Genomic DNA, 18,393 nt, shown 5'->3' with positions numbered 1-18,393 from the left:
CAAAAAAAAAAAAAAAAAAAGATGATGGAATGAATAAATTAGCTTACCTTCCAAGGAGATATAATAGTTGGTTAGAGCTAGTAATTCATCTTCCTTACCCCTCCCTTGTGGGCTGACCACACTTGGTTTGGGTATGAATGCAGCCTCTTGGGTGTTTCCAGCTATATTGTTGCCATGACAGCATGTTTGTCATCCCACTGTTTCCCTATGGCCCCTCATAGCTCAGTTAACAGGCTGTTTCAGGAGAAGGTATTTGCTCTCTGGACAGAAGCAGCTAAGAGTTTTTCTTCTGTCTAGGAGATTTGATCATTAGACTCTTTGCTTTATTCATTTCTGTCTGGCTTTTTGAGACAGGATCTCTCTATGTAGCTCTGGCTGTCCTAGAATTTGCTGTGTAGACCAGGCTAAACTTAAACTCACAGAGATCTGCCTACATCTGTTTCCCAAGTGCTGGGATTAAAGATCTACAGCACAACACCTGGCTTTATTCATATTAGTGTCCTATCTACCATAGATACCCAACTCTGCTTTTTTATTGGACACTTGAAAGTTATTTCCCCGAAGGTTTACTGTCCCCTGTGGACATTAAACTGTGGACATTTACTGTGGAACACATTTCTTTTTTCGGGAGAGGGGATGGAAGCTATAAACAAGTCCTTTTTTTTTCAGTTTCCTTCCACTCTTCTCTTTCCCCAAAAATAATAGAAAGATGAGAGTTATGTGAGGGCTGAGAAGGTGGTTGGTACAGACTTAGCTGAAGAGTTGAGATCCTCAAGAGGAAAGTATTTTCATGGCAGCTAAGGTAAGATGGTTTGTTGAGGTGGACCTGCCCTTTGAGCCTCTTTTAACTAGTCACCACTAAATCTAAACATTGTGTTTTAGAGCCAAAGTTGTTGACAAAGGAGAAGGGTAAAACAGATTGTGTGTGTATGTGTGTGTGTGTGTTTTGCCTGCATGTATGTGCACCACATGTACACCTTATGGCTGCAGAGGTCAGAAAAGGATGTGATCTCCCTAAACTGGGGTTACAGACAGTTGTAAGCCACTATGTTGGTGCTAGAAACTAAACCCTGGTCCTCTCTAAGAACAACCAGTGCTCTTAACCACAGAGCAATTTCTCCAGCTCTGAAACAGGTATTTTAGGAGTTTAAAGAAGAGTGTTAGAAAGAAGGAATAGAAACCCCCACATTGGCTCTAGATCTAGGACGCCCATCTAAAAAAAATCTAGCAATTCTAAAGGGAGCCTCCTTGGGGCCAGCACCTGGTTTTCCCCACCCCCACAAGAACTCTGCTGCCAGAAACAATCAGTTCAGATATATACTGATGCTTTGTTGGCCACTGCTACCCCAGGACCTGTGTGCATGGTCATCCTGCCCTATGACTGATTTTAAATTTGTAACATTGAACTTCCCTTAAAACTTAAACTTTTGTCTTACAGCAGCCAGTGAGGAGGAGGAGGGGAGAGAGTTCATTCGATATTAATAACATTGTCATCCCAATGTCTGTTGCTGCAACAACTCGTGTGGAGAAACTACAATACAAAGAAATCCTTACTCCCAGGTAGAAGCCCTACTTTATCAGCTCCTTTCCCTCTCTTCTATTGTCCTATATCCTTTTTCTCTTCTAGCCAAGCAGTCCCTATCCCTGAGTTGTTTTCTTTTTCAAAGAAGAGTATGGGGTTAGACATGAGTTCACACTTGTAATCCCAGCTCCCCAGAGTAAACAGTGGGCTATGGGTCTTCAAAAACAACAGTAAAAAGGGGGGCCAACAGACATGCCTGTAATTCCATACTTTAGGGGCAGAAGCTAGACAGTCATTGCCAGGTTCAGGGTCAGCATTGAACCATACATATGTGGTTGCTTCTAGTCAGGCATGGATGGTTCATATCTACAGTCTTAGCAATTGGGTGACTGAGGCTGGTGAATTGACATGGATTTGTGGCTAGCTTGGACTGTGTAGTAAATTGTTTCAAAAATGCAAAAGCAAATAAGAGGGTTGGGGAGTTAGTGGAGCAGGGCAGGTGGGTGCTTTATAGGAGTGGAATTATTTCTGTTAGCTTCTCTTATGTCATTGTATGAGTCCACCAACTCAAGATCACAACCTGGCAAGTTACACAATACTGAGTGTGTTATCTCAATATCAAACTAGATTTCTTTTGGTGTTTTGAGGCAGAGTTTCTTTGTGTAACAGTCCTGGGTGTCCTAGAACTTGCTTTGGTAGACCAGGCTGTCATCAAACTCACAAGAAATCTTTATTTCCAACCTCTAGAGACCAGTTAGAAGATTGGCTGGTATATCCTATATGGTACCAATCGACTGATTCAGTTACACAGTTAAAATTTTACTTGAGTATGACAGTCTTACCAGCCTCAATTCCAAGCTCAATTTTCTGCTTCTGTTTCTGGCCTTTTGGGGTATTTGCATGTGGGGCTTCATCTAGAAGCAGGAGATTCATAGCCTGCCTACAATCCCATGATTTTCTTTCTTTCTTTTTTTTTTTTTTTTTAATTCTTCCTGGGTTTTGCAGCTGGCGAGAGGTTGATCTTCAGTCTCTGAAGGGGAGTCCTGATGAAGAGAATGAGGAGGTAATACGTAGTTATTCTTAGAGGAACGCACATTCACCAATCATGGGTACAAGCACACAAAATGTCTTAAGACATAGGGGTGTTGAATTTGAGTTCATTGTATTCTTTCTCTTGACTAGAAGCATCTGCAACCGGGTGAGATGGGTTCTAGAATTATTCTGCCAATTCATAACCTTAGCTTCTGGGGGTACAGAGAGATCAATGAAACTGGTCTGTTGCAGATCGAGGACCTATCTGATGCAGCCTTTGCCGCCCTGCATGCCAAATGTGAGGAAATGGAGAGGGCAAGGTGGCTGTGGACCACAAGTGTGCCACCCCAGCGTCGGGGCAGCAGGTAATGGGCAGGCAAAGATTCCCAGAATCTATTGGGGGGGGGAGGGGAGTAGCCAGGGAAAGTATGGTTATAGTATTGGTTGTGGTGATGATTTAACCAGGGAGAGTTTAGAAGGCCTCACAGTTGATCCTGTTTTTGATGAGGACTGGTTTTGCAATCTTAACTTTAGAATGCCCAGTGGGTTGAAAGTGTTTGCCCTCCAAGTCAGATGAACCGCAGTTCAATCACTGAAACCTAAAGTGGAAGGAAGGGACTGTTATCGAAGAGTTGTCCTTTTACCTCCATGCCTTATTCTGCACCATGGTGCTTGTGCTCATTAATCAATCTCCCCTCCCCCCCTCCCTAATTACCCCCCCCCTCCAGTGGCAGGAGACCACCTATTTTTCTTTTGACTTGTTTTCAAATTTTCTTATTGTAAATTTACTAGACAGGGCTTTGTCTTGGGCTCATAGCTACTCACAGCTCTTAGCTGTCATGTTTAATACCTTCCTGTAGTGGGAGCAAGTGAAATTAATGGATCTTAGAATATCATTGCTGTCAGTTCGAATTAACTGCTTTGGTGTAAATGTTTTTTTCCTAACTCCTCCTCTTACTACCCCCTAGAAAGTAACAGAAAAATGTCCATGAAACCAGGTTCTCACTTATTTGTGTATTCCTTGGTTCATAGGTCTTACAGATCATCAGACGGCCGGACTACCCCACAGTTGGGCAGTGCCAACCCCTCCACTCCACAGCCTGCCTCTCCTGATGTCAGTAGTAGCCACTCTCTGTCAGAATTCTCCCACGGTCAATCTCCTAGGAGTCCCATTAGCCCAGAACTGCACTCAGCCCCCCTCACCCCTGTGGCTCGGGACAGTTTGCGACACTTGGCCAATGAAGACACCCGTTGCTCCACACCAGAGCTGGGGCTAGATGAGCAGGTGAGGAGTGTCTCCTTTAAATGGGAAGAGGGTATGAGAGGACGCAGGATACACTGAGGACAGAGCTTTCCTCTCCACTTTTGTGAAGTGCAGTGGAAGTGTGCTGGTCATTGTTCAAAGGGTACCCACCTTGGGAGGGATCTTCTTAAACTTCTCCCAATAATAGTAGGCAGACTGGTTACTGACACTGGGTCTCAAGTTTGAGGGCAGGGCCTTGCACAGGAAATGAGCTGAAACTAGGTCATCATCACCATCACATGACAAGATCATCTTGTCTGTCCACAGTCTGTCCAACCATGGGAGCGGCGGACCTTCCCTCTGGCTTACAGTCCCCAGGCAGAATGTGAGGAGCAGCTGGATGCACAGGACATAGCAGCCCGCTGCACTCGCCGCACCTCAGGCAGCAAGACTGGCCGGGAGACAGAGGTGGCACCCACCTCACCTCCTGTTGTCCCTCTCAAGAGTCGGCATCTGGCAGCAACAGTTGCAGCTCAGCGCCCAACTCACAGATGAACAGAATTGAGACTATACAGACTCACTACTTATTGGCATTAAAGCTTCAGAAATCTCTGCGTTTGATATTCAAACATCATATGCTGGAATTTTCACAGTTTTTAGTGAATTTAAGGAATTTAGATCCTCCTTTGGTTGGTTTGGTTTTGTTGTTTCTGTTTTCTTGTTTTGTTTTCATGTCACACCTGAGCACTTCCTCCAATTGACAGACAAGTTCAGGAAGAGACCCTGTTGGCCTGGTCCTGCATATCCTCTGCACTGTTGGATCACTGGACTTCCCAATGTTAGATGATCACCCTCTCCCTTGCACCTGTGGGGTAGGGTGGACCAGCCAGATGGCAGCAGGTGGAAAGCTCCAGGTCAGCACAGCCTCCTTAGGTTAGGTTGGGATAGAGCAAGAGCAGTCTGGGCTCTTACCTTTCCCACCCATCTGAGGCTTGGCTTGGCTTAGCCCCAGCTGGGCACCCCCTCCTTCCTTGGTCTTATGTGCTGGAACACCTGTCTAGCCAGCTTCTTTGTTCTGTTGGCCAGTTCTTCTTAATGAACTTTGGGCCAGCAGTACAGCTAGCTTCCTGTCACCTGGACCTTGAAAACCTGTTTTCAGTTTCATCTGCATTTGGTTATCCGTCTTGGCTCCTTGAATGCAGTACCCTGCTGCAGCTGCTCAGGTCACCCTATTCTACCCTTCCCTGTCTTCCTCTCCCACCCATGCACACAGACACATTAGTCCTTCCACTCCTAGCATCTATGACGATAGGGTTTGGACTGCTTAACCCATTCCCTCTCCCCTACAAACTAGGAAGTCTGTGGAGTACACAGCATCACTTCTGTATCATGTTTTCACTGAGTAGTTCACATGTCATGTTTCTTTCATGTCCCCATCAGACAGTCACTTAGACTCTCCCTCTTCTCCGCTCCCCTTGCCTGTGGAACACTGTCTGGTCCTAGCTGTGGTTTCCATTGTTCCCCACCAACCTCCTGTTAGCCTTGTGCCTGTCTCATGTATAATCACATCACCAAAAAAGGGGAGGGGGAAAGGAATTTTCTTTTTCTGCCATTTTATAATCATACAAAAATAATAGGCAGACTGCTTAATGGTTGGGGTTTTTTCACAATTTTCAACATTAGTGATTTTTTTTTTCTGTTTGCAAGTTAAAAGGTTTGTCATTGTTTCTTTAAACAACAATAATGCACCATATCCCTATGCATAAAGTGCTTCTTCTATTTATAAGGTTGAAAATTCTGAATAACCCTTTTAGCATTGTAAAAAAAAAACAAAAAAGACAAAAATTTAAAAAAACTTGTATTTTGTAAATATTTTCTTTTCCTGCTTTGAGCTGTGTAATGGCAGCGAACATGTAGCTGTCTTTGTTCTATAGAAATGCTTTTCTTCAGAGAAGCTGATCTTTGTTAATGTCTTGATTCTGTTCGCAAAGCACAGACTAGTGCTTAAAAAAAAAAGGAAGGAAAAATGAAAAAAATAATAAAAAAAAAAGATACAGAAAGTCGTGTGTTATACTTTTCTTGATATGCTGGATGTACTGTGTGTGTCTGGCAAAGGTGGCAGCCCCAGCATTCTCTCGGGTTAGGAGACTTGCTGGGTAGGTGTTGTGAAGGGTGTTTTACTAAAGTAAGGAATGTCATGCTCTTGAGTGAAGCAACCGACTCATTCCCAGGCGTCATTCTTTCTCTAAGAGGTTAAGCAGTATAGAATTTCAAATTTCTCTTTAATGGTGAACTGTGAAGACAAATATTTTTGTTTTTGGTTTCTTTGTGTAGCTTTGGAGCCTATACTGGCACTCACTCTGTAGACCAGGCTGCCTTCTGCCTCCCAAGTGCTGGGATTAAAGGTGTGCATCACCAACGCCCAGCTTGAAGACAAATATTTTAAGATTGGAAATCTAAGAATTATCATGACCCTGACACACTACCAAAGAACTCAGAGTAAGGGAGATGGCTCAGTGAATGAAATGCACAGTATGAGATCCTGAGTTCGAATATAAAGCCAGGAATCTGTAACCCCAGTGTTCCTATGTGAGATGGGAGACTGGGACCCAAGAATCCCTAGCAACAAGGAAGTCAGCATGGCACATGCAGGAGAGTAACGTATGGTGTGCAGGAGAGTAACGTATCAAGAAATACAGACACCCAAGGTGGGCCTCTGGCCACATGTTACAGCATTCAGTACAAAATTGGGGCTGAGGAAGAATGGGATATTGCTTAGTTGGTAGAGTGCTTGTCTAAGCATGCATAAGGCCCTGCACCTCATTAACAGCATAGTGTACCCCTATAATCCCAGTACTCAGGAGGCTCAAGGCTGTTTCAAAAAAAAAAAAACAAAGAGGTTGCTTGTTTTGTTTTCCTTCAAGATGCTGCAAGCAAGAAGCTGCCCTATTCCTTCCTAGCAGATACCTGATCTGTAGTAAAGTTACAAGGTATAAGGGCTGCAGTACATGTGTATGCATGCTGGATTTGCAGCTTGAGCTTTCAAGTTTGCTTCAGCTCCAGGCCCCTCCACTTACGATCTCATATACCCCACCTCCAAACTTCTTGAGTTCAGATGAACTGGCACAGACCTTGGGAATTCTTGAATGTAGCCTTGTGAGTTCAGCCAGAGAGTACTGATTGTCTGAGGGGAGTTTGCCAACAGTAGGATGTAAACATGAACCAGGCAGTCAGTACTCTGCATTCAGGACCCCTTAACTCCAGTGTCTGGCTTTTAGTTTCATTTCCTGTTCTGAATTTTCTAAGCATGGAAAAGAATTTATAAACTATTGTTTTCTTGTGCTTGGAATTCATGAACAGAGATTTTTGTTTAATCAGAGTAATAACTTTATTTCCAAATTCACTTTTACAGCAACAGTCAGTGTAAATCGTTTGTTAAAACACAATACACTATATGGACATTCACAGACAGGAAGCTAAGCTAAAATGATTCCATGTGTTGTCCCACCCCCACCCCCACCCTCAAAATCGGCAAAGAAATCATGGGACTCAGAAGCACTGGAGATCATACCAGCACAGTAACTGCACAGGCTCCAATCCGTCAGGAGGGTGAGACTGAGATACTGCCCAAAGTAATAACCCTTCCAGAAGCCAGAGAGAAGTGTGAAGGCTCATAAAGCCATGGACCTATAGTTGGTCACCACCTCTCCCCTTATCCCCATTTATTTTTCTGGAGAACAGACTAGAGTCAAGGAAGAGGTCTTGGCCACTGCTAGTAGTATACTAGTAGGCTAGGTGACATTGATATGCCAATGGCTTAGAGGGAAGGAAGCCAGGGTTTTAATGAAGGCTCTGGGTGCCACAAGAAGGCAGCAGGCAAGAGTAGTTCATAGAGTCTTACACAAACCTGGGAACTATACCTGGCTGGGAAGGCAGAGAACCAGCAGGCTGCCTCTGCCTTGGGAAAACCTGTCAATGGGACAGCCAAGCCTCCAGACTAAAGCCTCGTGGCTCATCTCCTCTAGCAAGTGGTCAAAATCATGAACAAGGTTACAGGTGGCTACACTCCAAGGCTTCCCTTTGCCCATGTGAACTATCTTAACATGTTCCTCCTCCCCTCCCCCCACAGCACAAGCAATCTCAAACAGGATACAGTCTTACCATTGAAGTCAATTTAAATAGAACTATTGATAAAGTGAATTAAGGGCTTGGAGGAACCAGGCATATGGTTTACCCTATCTAGCCCACCCAAAGAGTGGGGAGGCATAGAAAGGACAGGTGCTAGGCCCCTGGGGGATTGTCCTCACTGAAGTCACAAGCCAGAATCTCTTCGTAAACTGCCTATCAGCACTGACCTGATCAAATCATGATTTGGGGGCTGACCACCCTACAAGAGATATGGCAGAGTGCCCCCATTCAAGGACAGGAGCTGTAGGCTGGGTAAAAAAAAAAAAAAAATGGGTGTAAGAATAGATAGCCATGATAAGGAACCACAGACCTTCAAACCACACTTCCTTCTTCTCCATCGGACCTTCCATTTCTAAGGATGGTTGAAGTCCATCAGCCGTGGGGAACCTCACCATATGTAGTTCTGGGTGCACAGTTCTTTAATGGGAAGGGTTGGCTACTTCCACATTGTCCTTATCTGTACCCAAGTCAAAAGTGACAGAACTGGGCCAGAGGTTCCTAAGCTTCTCCTTAGACCTCCTCCCTGCAGCTGTATGAGATGCTCATTTGAGGTCCATGGGCAGACACCTTGGAAACCCAGGGAGTCTCCTAAGATGTCCCCTTCCTCAGTGGGGCAGTCCATCCCAACCCCTGTGGTGAGGCAGCCGAGGCTGGAGAGGGCCCAGGGATGTCTTCTGGAGAGTCATGGGATTTCTAGGGCCACAGTTCTCCCAGCTGGCATTGATAACCTTTTTTCCATGTGATGCAGTAGTTATTAGACCGTCTTTCAGGGCTGCTGTGGAACTTGAGGCTGTGATTAGAGAGGACCATCTTCACTCTGCGTAACAGGCCAGCCGGAAGCTCTCCCTGACAGGTGGAGCCTGCTGTCTAGCCTCTAGATCTGGCTGGTCCTGTGCTTCAGGCCTTGACAGCTAAGAGACCTCCAATGTCACAATCCTTTGCCTATGAGGTCCCCTTCAAAACATGTCCTGGCAGGGAGGCACTGCACTGGCCTGGAGCAGAATCCCAGGGGAGACAAGACAGACCCAGGACCTCCATCCCTGGTGGTGAGTTAGAACCTTTTGACAAGTATTTCAAGATACATGCGTCCTTTTTTTTTTTTTTTTTTTTTTCTTTTCTTCTCACTATCATAGTCACTCTGGTGAACCCAGACAAACGGACAAATCCAACTACAACGCAACAAGGTGGAGACAGGGAGGAAAGGGCTCTATCCATGGAGATGTCTGGCCGCTCCAGCAGGGCAGGCAGCACCGCTTCCATGGCGACTCGAAGAAAACATTTCCAGGGGATATGTTCCCCAAAATGGGGTATGAAGGGCTGATTACGTGCATGGGACTCAATGGTGGCTGGGCTCTGGGAGGCTAGCAATCAACAAGTTGGGGTGGAAGCGAAAGGTGGGGGGAGTGTGGCCCTGCCCTGCTCAGGATAGTGCCAGCACATTGCTACTGACTTGCACATGGCACCTGACTTGCTGCCTGCAGCTCAACAGGCCTAGGAGGCAACCACTATTGAAAGTTGAAAAAAAGCAGACAGAAGTGTCCAGGGTCATCGCCAGGCACACTGGTTGGATTCATGGAACATAGGACTAGAGACTGAGCCCCAAATCCTTGCCTTCTTAGGACTCCACTTCTTAGTGTAGAGCAGGCATTACCCTCATCTACCCAGGGGACAGGGTGGGGGACCGGAGGAGGCTGAGCACTCAGGACAGTGAGACATGATGTGAGAACAGCAGTGACTGACTCTCATGGCAGACGTGTGGCTGTGATAGGACAGGTAGAGGGGCCACAGTGGCTTCGGGAGGGATGGGAGGCCTGGGACCCTCATCCCAGAATACCCTCCCCCCGCCCCCCCGCATCCCTCACAATGCACAAGTGCCCAAGGACCAGGTTTGAGAACAGGCAGGTGTCCCCCAAGAGGCACAATCCTTACAAAGAACTGGTTAGCCCTAAAGTCCCAAGTCTATGAAGTGGCCTGGATCATGGCTGCAGTTCCAAACTTCAGAACTCAGTAAAGCAGGTTTTTCTGTGAGGAGAGTGAAGCCCCTCAGCTCAGGACTCCCACCCTGCAGAGAGGAGGAAGAAGCCAGTGCCCTGTGATGTCAAAAGTTAGCCTTCAGAGAACCAATGGACAACCTTCCGGCCTACCTTCCCCCCTGCCCACTGTGCCATCTCCCCCAGGCTGCCCTACAGAAAGGGTACAAAGGCCCACAGCACTCCTCAGGGCCTTACCAAACAGACAGCTGTGCCATCCATCCAAGACTGCTGCGGGCAGCTGAGGCTGCTTGTCCAGTGTCCCCTCTCCTAGCCTGTCTTCCCCTCTTTACTCCCACCCCACCCATCCCTCAGCCTTCGCTGCCTCAGCCCCCCCTTCACGTCCACACACGTTAGGATCAACTGCCCACGGCTCCACGAACACACCAAGTTTCAAATCTTTTGTTGCTGCCTCTGTCCCTGATGCCCCCAGGATGGGGCTTCGGGCAAACCGTTGCCCTAGTCCCTCAAAACTCCCCTGAAGTAGCCTCCAGAGCCTCCTTCACCCTCTAATACTCAAAAAGGGGATGGGGTGGGGTGGGGGTGGGAAAAGTCAATAGCAATTGCCCAAGGAAATGTTGGGTTTGGCCATGTTTTTACATGTTTGTCTTTAAAAATATTTTATTACTAGCCCACAAATCAATTTGGAAAGATGAAATTTACTTATTCCCATCACTGATTTTGAAGTCCCGAGCCAAAACCGAGCCACAAAAGCAGGTTAGGTGACAAGCCGGTCAGCCGGTCTGTGAGGAGCAGCGGGGAGGGCAGAGGGCGAGGGGCCAGATCATTCTTTTTTTTTTTTTCCACACTCTCACTCTCTCTTCTCTCCACGATTATTGACCGCCCCAGGGGCCTGATCACAAACCCTGCTTGGCCAAAGAAGCGGACACTTCATCGGCTAGTGTGGCAAGCTGTGGTGAGTCCACCATGTTGATGCTGCCCGTGGAGGACACATTGCTGAGGTGACGTGGAGATGTGTCCCCAGACACCACAGGTGACTTGTACACAATTTCTGCTCCATGGTCTGTCTTGGCTTTGGCATTCTCTCGGAAGGTCAGCTTGTGGGTTTCAATCTGTAAGAAGTTAGGGTGAGATGAACGATTACCCTGTGGAAAACAGATGAGCCCAGACTGTCTACACACCAGAGTCTATGGTGGGAGGAAACCACTCTTGTAATTAATTAATTAATTAATTAATTTCACTCATTCATTCATTCATTCATTTTATTTTACTTTATTTTGATGTAGGGCTTCTCTGTGTAGCCCTGGCTGTCCTGGAACTTGCTCTGTAGACCAGTGCTGGCCTAGGATTCAGAGTCTACCTGCCTCTGCCTCCCTAGAGCTATAAGGCATTCACCACCACACCTGGCTATTCATTTATTCTTGAAACAGGCTCTCTCAAGTAGCACAGCTGGACTTGAATTCTCTATCCAGCTGATGAGGACCTTGGACTTTGGATCTTCCTGCCCTCTTGTCCCCAATGCTGGAATCATGGGTATATGCCACCACAGCCGGTTTATGTAATGGTGAGGGTCAGGCCCAGGGCTCCCTGTAAGCTAGGCAAGCACTCTGCTAATTAACCTGCATCCCCAGTAGCCACCACCCCTACTTATTTGTATTGTTTCCAACTAGCAATAATTGTGCATGGTCCATCCCTCACCTGCCTGCCCAGTGACAGTGACAATGCTTCTATGCCCTTTAAATAGCCCACACATAGAAACACACATGCATGTGCAAGTAAACACATGTATCTTTAACGCATATGGGAGGGCTTTGCCCTTTGCTTTTTATACTTAATACTTGCTTCATTCTTGCTCACTTAGTTTTTAATTAATTTATCTGTCTATTTACTTTGAGACAGGATACCAATATGTAGCTCTGGCCTGCTTGTAATTCACTCTGTAGACCAGTCTGGCCTCGAACTCAACAGAGATCTGCCTGCCTCTGCCTCCCGAGTGACGGGATTAAAGGCGTGTGCCACCACGCCTGGCTGTTTATCTAATCTTTTTACGAGTGTGCGTGCGTGCGTGCGTGCGTGCGTGTGTGGGTGTGGGTGTGGGTGTGGGTGTGTCTGTGTGTGTGTTCATGTGCCCCAGTGCATGTGGGGAGATCAGAGGACAACTTGTTGATCCTCTCCTCCTAACATCTGGGGCCTGGGGAACAAACTCAGGGCATCAGGCTTGACCGTCTCTCATTTTCTGGGATTACAGGTGTGTGTCACCAAGGTTCAGGCTTAATGCTTTGTTATTCCACAGGGGACTTTCTTGTACCAATGGCTACTTATTCTACACCATTACAGCATCTGTGACAAAATCTATCTCCTCCCTGCCGGTGGAAGTGGAGGGAGTCCCATATTTCTGCAACTACAACCAATGCCGAGTAGCAATAACCCTCAGTGACCTTGCACACATCATTTTACATGTGTATCCTAAAAGTGTATGTATTGACTTGCGCTGGCATGGAGCCCATAGCCTTAAGCATGCTGAACACATGCTGTACTGCTGCTTCACAGCCCTTGCTCTGGACTCTGTGTTTTCTTAGGTCATTGCCAACTTGCTGCTAACAGAATTGAAGGAGAAGCCACCAAAGAGAAAATCAGAATCACTGATGCCAGCAGCCACACATCATTTGTCACAGGTTATTAAGGTATTTCCAGGTGCTAGAAGTTGTGATGCCAGGAAGCCCTTCTTTTTTTTTTTTTTTTTTTTTTTTTTGGTTTTTCAAGACAGGGTTTCTCTGTGTAGCTTTGGAGCCTATCCTGGCAACTCACTCTGGAGATCAGGCTGGTCTCGAACTCACAGAGATCCTCTGCCTCTGCCTCTGCCTCCCGAGTGCTGGGATTAAAGGCATGTGCCACCAATGCCCGGCAAGAAGCCCTTCTTAAGAAATGATATCACAGGCCTGGGGAGGAGATGTCTTAGTGGGTAGGAGTGCTTTCTGTGCAAACACAAAGGCCTGAGGTCGAATCCTCTACACCTAAGTAAAAGAAGCAGAGTGTGTCTGCACATGCCTGTAACCTGTAACCTGAGCATTTGGGGATGAACACAGGTACATCCCGGAAGCTCACTCGTAGCCAGCCTAGCAAAAACAGTAAGCTTCTGGTTCAGTAAGAGACCCTGTCTCAAGGCAATAAGGTGGACAGTGATAGAGGAAGACAACCTGCTCTGGTCTCCGCATGTATGTACACGGGTGGGCTCACCTGCATATGCATGTACACATAGGTGGGGGGGGGGTGCAGACATACAGGGTTATAGCCAGGAGCCCAAAGGGAAGCAGAAAGCAGTCTGAGGCATGTATAGCAGTCTCTACATCAAAAGGGTGGATACAAAATGCCTCCACCTTGTTCTAGATCCCAGGCTTTGAGCCATGTGTGCACATAAGTATGTGACACACACACTGCATTTCCACACACCTTCTGAGGTCAAAGACCCTTGCTGGGAGCTTGAATGGTGGCATAGAGAAAAATCAGCCTTTCCTTTAGGCTGCATGCATATGCTGTTCTTTTTGGTAAAGAGGGATCTTTTATACTACTGTACTTGAGAGAAGCTTTGATTAAAAACCTTTGTGTGTGCATGTGTGTGTGCGTGCATATGTGTGTGTGTGTGTGTGTGTGTGTGTGTGTGGTCGCACTGTCCTGGAACTTGCTTTGTAGACCATGCTACCCGAAAACTCAGAGATCCACCTGCCTCCGCCTCCCAAATGTTCAGCAAATGCTGGGATTAAAAGCGTGCACCACTATGCCCAACTGCTTCTGGTTCCAAGAGACGTTCTCAAGTGTAGCCCAGGCTGGCACTAATTCTCTGTAGCCCGGAATAACCTCTATCTGTTTCTAGTGCTCCAGAGTTTCATCCAGGGCATAGAAGTTCCCAGGCTGGTTGAGAACTTCCCTTACCCAGGGAATCTCCAGCTCAGGTCTGCTGCAGCCCCACTGAATCAGACTGAGGTGGAACCAGGCCTGTGACTGACTCCCTGTGGCACCCGGGGGCCAATAGACCCCATATGGGAGCAGTATGTATGAGGCTTTGCATTTCAATTGAGTGGTGTGTGACAGAAATGGCAGCCATGTGTTGGGCACTTCAGCAGTCCAACGGATGCTTCATAGTACTACCAGGGGCTTTATATAAGCAGCAGATGCAGACACATGGCTGCAGAAGAAAGCAGGGTGCCGTGGGGACTCGCCAGGCAGGGGAATCCCAAGGGCCATCCAACAAGGCCAAGTAGAAAAACAGCTGAGCCACCTTGGGTAAGTACCCTTTCTCGTGCTAGGCTGGGTCTGATTCCAGGCCATTCCCTCTGTTCAGTCATTTGCTGGGAGGACCCTGCAGAGGAGGCTGCCTCCACAATATGGGGCCAGGCAGGTGTGGAGGTTGTTTATGCTGGAGGAAAAACCCTACAGTCACACCCTGTGTTAGGTGCAAGAGGAGCTTGCTTAGAGCCACGCACCTCTGTGTTCCCATACCCTGCACATATTCTCCTCAGCCTGGAGACCAGACACAGCTGGGAATTCGAGGCCCAGCAGCCCCAGTGTGAACACTTCTCTTCAGAACCCCTGTTTTTTTGGTGGTGGTGGTGTTGTTTTGGGTTTTGTTTTTTGTTTTGTTTTTGTTTTGTTTTGTTTTTTGAGACAGGGTTTTTCTGTGGCTTTGGAGGCTGTCCTAGAACTAGCTCTTGTAGACCAGGCTGGTCTCGAACTCACAGAGATCCACCTGCCTCTGCCTCTCAATTGCTGGGATTAAAGGTGTGCACCACCATTGCCCAGCAGGAACCCTGGGTTTCGTCTGTCTGTTTGGTGCGAATCTCATGTAGCACAAGCTAACCTGAAACTTAATATGTAGCTGAGGGTGGTCTTGAACTCCTGATCCTCCTACCTCCATCTGGGATGGCAGTTTAATGCCCAGTCTATGCAGTGCTGGCGATGGAACCCTGGGCTCTGTGCATGTTGGGCAAGCACTCTACCAGCTGAGCCACAGCCTCAGCCAGAGTCACTGTTTTGCTCTAGCTTTCTAGTAATTAGTGGAAAAGATCTGCCTTTGGTCTGGTGCCTTGTTCTTGGTACATTGAGCTGAGGGGGAGAATCTACCTCTAGGTAGTCCATATGGGACCCCCTAGGACCAGCCTTGTCCACTCCATTAACCCCCATATCCCCATGTGCCCCCCATTTGTCCCTCTTTACCTTCTTATTCCCTCCTCCAGGGACATGGGTGATATTATCCAAGGAACCAATCTTCGACTGGACTCTGTCCTTGAAATCCAGCTTCTCAGATTTTACTTCCACTTGGCCACCTCCTGGAACACAACCCACACAAGAGCCTCTTGTCATCTGTGATCTGGGGGACTTAGCATATATTAAATGAGGTCACAGACTGCAGAGCAAAGTGCCTGGGGCTTCTGAAGGCTTGATAAAAAAAAGAGGTCAGGTATCACCCTTCTGGAGGGGAACATTCACTAATGTGCCCATTCTGACTCCAACAGAGGCTGGCCAGTGATCACAAGAACAGCCCACCTTCTTGGAGTTGTCAGAGCTCTACTATATCTAAAAGGAGAATTAGGCACAAGGGAGCTCTTGTAATGGTGCCAAATCACCTGCCCCATCTCTAATCGAGATGCTCATCAGGTATTTACTCTGCAAAATCTTCCTCCTGAAATGGTTCAAAGATACAGGAAGCTTGGCCAGCGGAAGACATGCTGAGTTCTAAACTGGATGCCTTCCAGCGGTGGAGATTTTCATATGAACATCCTGTAAGCCACAGCCCCTCAAGACCTTGGAATCGTACTGCATGTTAAATGTACAATGAGGGGCTGGAGAGATGGCTCAGAGTTTAAGAGCTCCAACTGCTCTTCCAGAGGTCCTTAGTTCAATTCTAGCAACCACATGGTGGCTCACAACCATCTATAATGAGATCTGGTGCCCTCTTCTGGTGTGCAGATATACATGGAAGCAGAATGTTGTATACATAATAAATAAATTTAAAAAAATGTACAATGAGGAGAGACCCTACTCCTCTCCCTTTGACTTGGGTTACCACACCAGGGTGTGGCAGGAGGGGAGGTGAATTGTACTGCTTTCCTGGGAAGGGTGCTTTGTTTAAACAGTCACCATGAGAGTAGGACAGCAGCCCAGAAAGATCTTACATTATAGCCATTGATGAAGTCCCCCCATGCTGGCTGGGACAAGCCTGAGACATCCATATAGCTTGCCTTTGGGGGCCCAATCAGTCCATGGCTGGTCCTCTTTTACAGACTTTGCTGGAGAGCCACAAGATAGAATCTAGGACCAGCTTCTCCTTTTTCTCCACCCCTTGTCTAGGCTGAAAACACCCTGCTCAGGAGCCAGCAGAGACAGTCACATTTCCCAGGCCACACAGCACCTTCACATTTAATGTTCAATGCTCAGGTTAGCCTGTTCCAGGAAGCACCTGCCAGACTAGCCAGCACCTTCCTGTCCCAAAGCCTTCCTTCCTCAAGGGCTACCTGGTTTGTGATGGATGTTGCCTAATGAGCCACACTTGGAGGTCACCTTGCTCAGGTCCACTGGCTTGTAGACTATTTGCACCTGCAGGTCAGAGGGGGTGGGAATGAGACAGAAAACGAAGGGGGTTATGTTACTAGGGGGTGTAACACAATGCAAAGCCCAAAGGACCACTTGTCAGTGGCTCCCATTAACTACTGGATATACCCCACCCAGGGAGGAAAATATGCTCCCCAAATCCAGCCAATCCCTGTCCCCCAGGAAACTAGGTCCTCACAAAGTAACTATGGGACCTGAGCATATTCAATCCCAGAAACCCAAGAGACTCTCATGGAAAAGCAGGGTGCCTAGTCCCTGTGTGTGATCATGATCTCTATTTAGATATTAAGCATATAAACATAAATCCTTAACTGAGGAAAGACCCATCACACACAGTGGAGGAAGAAGTGACGGCCTATGCAGCCTCCAGATGATCTCCTTGGAAAGGACTCAGAGAAGAGTCGACAAGATGGGAGTGCTTCATCCAGGGAGCTCCCTCAGTCCTTGACCACCAGTTGGCAAACAGGACCCAGGACAGTGCTATGACTCAGGGTAAAAGTCACATGGTGTCTGGGCACACAGTCTCCTGCACACTTCATCCTCTACTGAAAAAGCAAAGCAACACCAACAAGGATGCAGGCACACAGTGGAAACCACAGGTTTAGTGTCTCAGCAAGCATGAGTGAGTAGACATGACACACAGGGAGACCTGCCTGCCCAAGAGGTCCTTCATGTGACCCAGCAACGACGCCTGCTCTGGGGAATGGCAGTTGCTTCCTGAGAGGACACCCTGGAGGAGGCCACCCCAGTAGAAGGGGCTCCTGGGAGCCAGTCTCTCAGAACTAGTCTTATAGGTTAGATAGCTGGTCACTAACTAATTCCAAATCCCATGGGTCTCCTATATAGACCACGAGTGGGGTCATTCCAGTGAGGGAAAGTGTCATCTTCTGTCCTGGGAGAGGGTTGGCCTCGTGTGTGAGAGTCAGTAAAGCAAGGTGGATGTTTTACATAGGTCTAAGTGGACAAATCCCTCTCATTTTCATAGATAGCTGTGCTGATGGTATGTTGTATTGTGTTGTGGGGTATGTGTGTGTGTGTTTCTTTTTTTGCTAATGGACCTGATGGAAAAGGAGGGCTGTGGCCTCACATGTCAGTCCTGGGGTGTCACCCTGCCCCTGTAAGGTGGGTGAAGAGTAGATGGTCCCGAGGACTTTCTGCAGATAGACCCAGGGTACAGTGGGAGTTCCGGGGCAGGTGATGATGGGAAAGCCAAGGGGTTGGCTCCCATGCAGGCGCATCTGCCCTCTGCAGCCCATGGGAGACAGAGACCTCCAAGAAGGGACAGGAATGCTACAGGAACCAGAGCCTCCCTCCTTCCCTCTAGCCCAGGTAGTCGCTTGAGAGTCGGTACCAGGGTGGGGCAGGGGTAAGAGATGATGGAAGCCTGAAATGGCCAGAGGAGAAAGGAATGTACAGGGTGTGGGGAGGCTGCCCTAGAGAGGAGGACACAGCCCAGCCAGGAGGTGCAGATGGAGGAGCAGCCAGCCTGCTGTAAGTCCCTCCATCTTAGAGAGAGCCAGCAGCAAGCCAGATGTGCAGTCTAGACCAGGGATCCTGCAACCCAAAATCCCAGAGGCTATAACCACCAGCCCCCACCTTCAAGAGAGCTTTCTCTACAGGTCCATCCTGTAGACAGCCCTGTTGATCAGCCCAGGCTATCATGTGATTCTACATTCACAGGCTGACACACATTAGGAAGTTCCCTGATATCCTGGGCACTGGAGCATCAGCAGGCAATCAGCATGTGACCACAGCTGCCCTGAGCTGGCTCCTCCCAACTTCTCCTGCAGGAGCATCTGCCCTCTGCAGCA

The 18,393-nt window shown here is 47.7% G+C and overlaps 2 protein-coding genes across 17 annotated transcripts in view; one reads left to right on the top strand and one right to left on the bottom strand.

The window, feature by feature from the left end:
* The window catches only part of LOC113830688 (KAT8 regulatory NSL complex subunit 1), a 128,593-nt gene extending 122,736 nt beyond the window's left edge, over nucleotides 1-5,857 (top strand). For 5 of the 9 annotated variants that reach the window (XM_035447219.1, XM_035447221.1, XM_035447215.1 and 2 more), the window contains 5 exons: nucleotides 1,439-1,560; nucleotides 2,528-2,588; nucleotides 2,807-2,919; nucleotides 3,587-3,839; nucleotides 4,125-5,857. In XM_035447219.1, coding sequence (XP_035303110.1) covers nucleotides 1,439-1,560; nucleotides 2,528-2,588; nucleotides 2,807-2,919; nucleotides 3,587-3,839; nucleotides 4,125-4,352 — 777 coding nt within the window. In that variant the 3' untranslated portion in view covers nucleotides 4,353-5,857. The remainder of the gene's footprint in view (nucleotides 1-1,438; nucleotides 1,561-2,527; nucleotides 2,589-2,806; nucleotides 2,920-3,586; nucleotides 3,840-4,124) is intronic. The other 4 variants (XM_035447223.1, XM_035447220.1, XM_035447222.1 and 1 more) reach the window with 1 other exon arrangement.
* A 3,218-nt stretch (nucleotides 5,858-9,075) lies between these two features.
* The window catches only part of LOC100765120 (microtubule-associated protein tau), a 95,384-nt gene continuing 86,066 nt past the window's right edge, over nucleotides 9,076-18,393 (bottom strand). For all 8 annotated transcript variants that reach the window (XM_027427897.2, XM_027427901.2, XM_035447225.1 and 5 more), the window contains 3 exons: nucleotides 16,486-16,567; nucleotides 15,188-15,300; nucleotides 9,076-11,088 (listed from right to left, as the gene is read on the bottom strand). In XM_027427897.2, coding sequence (XP_027283698.1) covers nucleotides 10,873-11,088; nucleotides 15,188-15,300; nucleotides 16,486-16,567 — 411 coding nt within the window. In that variant the 3' untranslated portion in view covers nucleotides 9,076-10,872. The remainder of the gene's footprint in view (nucleotides 11,089-15,187; nucleotides 15,301-16,485; nucleotides 16,568-18,393) is intronic.

The sequence above is a fragment of the Cricetulus griseus genome, chromosome 7, assembly GCF_003668045.3.
Source record: "Cricetulus griseus strain 17A/GY chromosome 7, alternate assembly CriGri-PICRH-1.0, whole genome shotgun sequence".
NCBI lineage: Eukaryota > Metazoa > Chordata > Mammalia > Rodentia > Cricetidae > Cricetulus > Cricetulus griseus.
The sequence above is the reverse complement of the archived record's forward strand: the minus strand, read 5'-3'. Positions and strand labels throughout refer to the sequence as shown.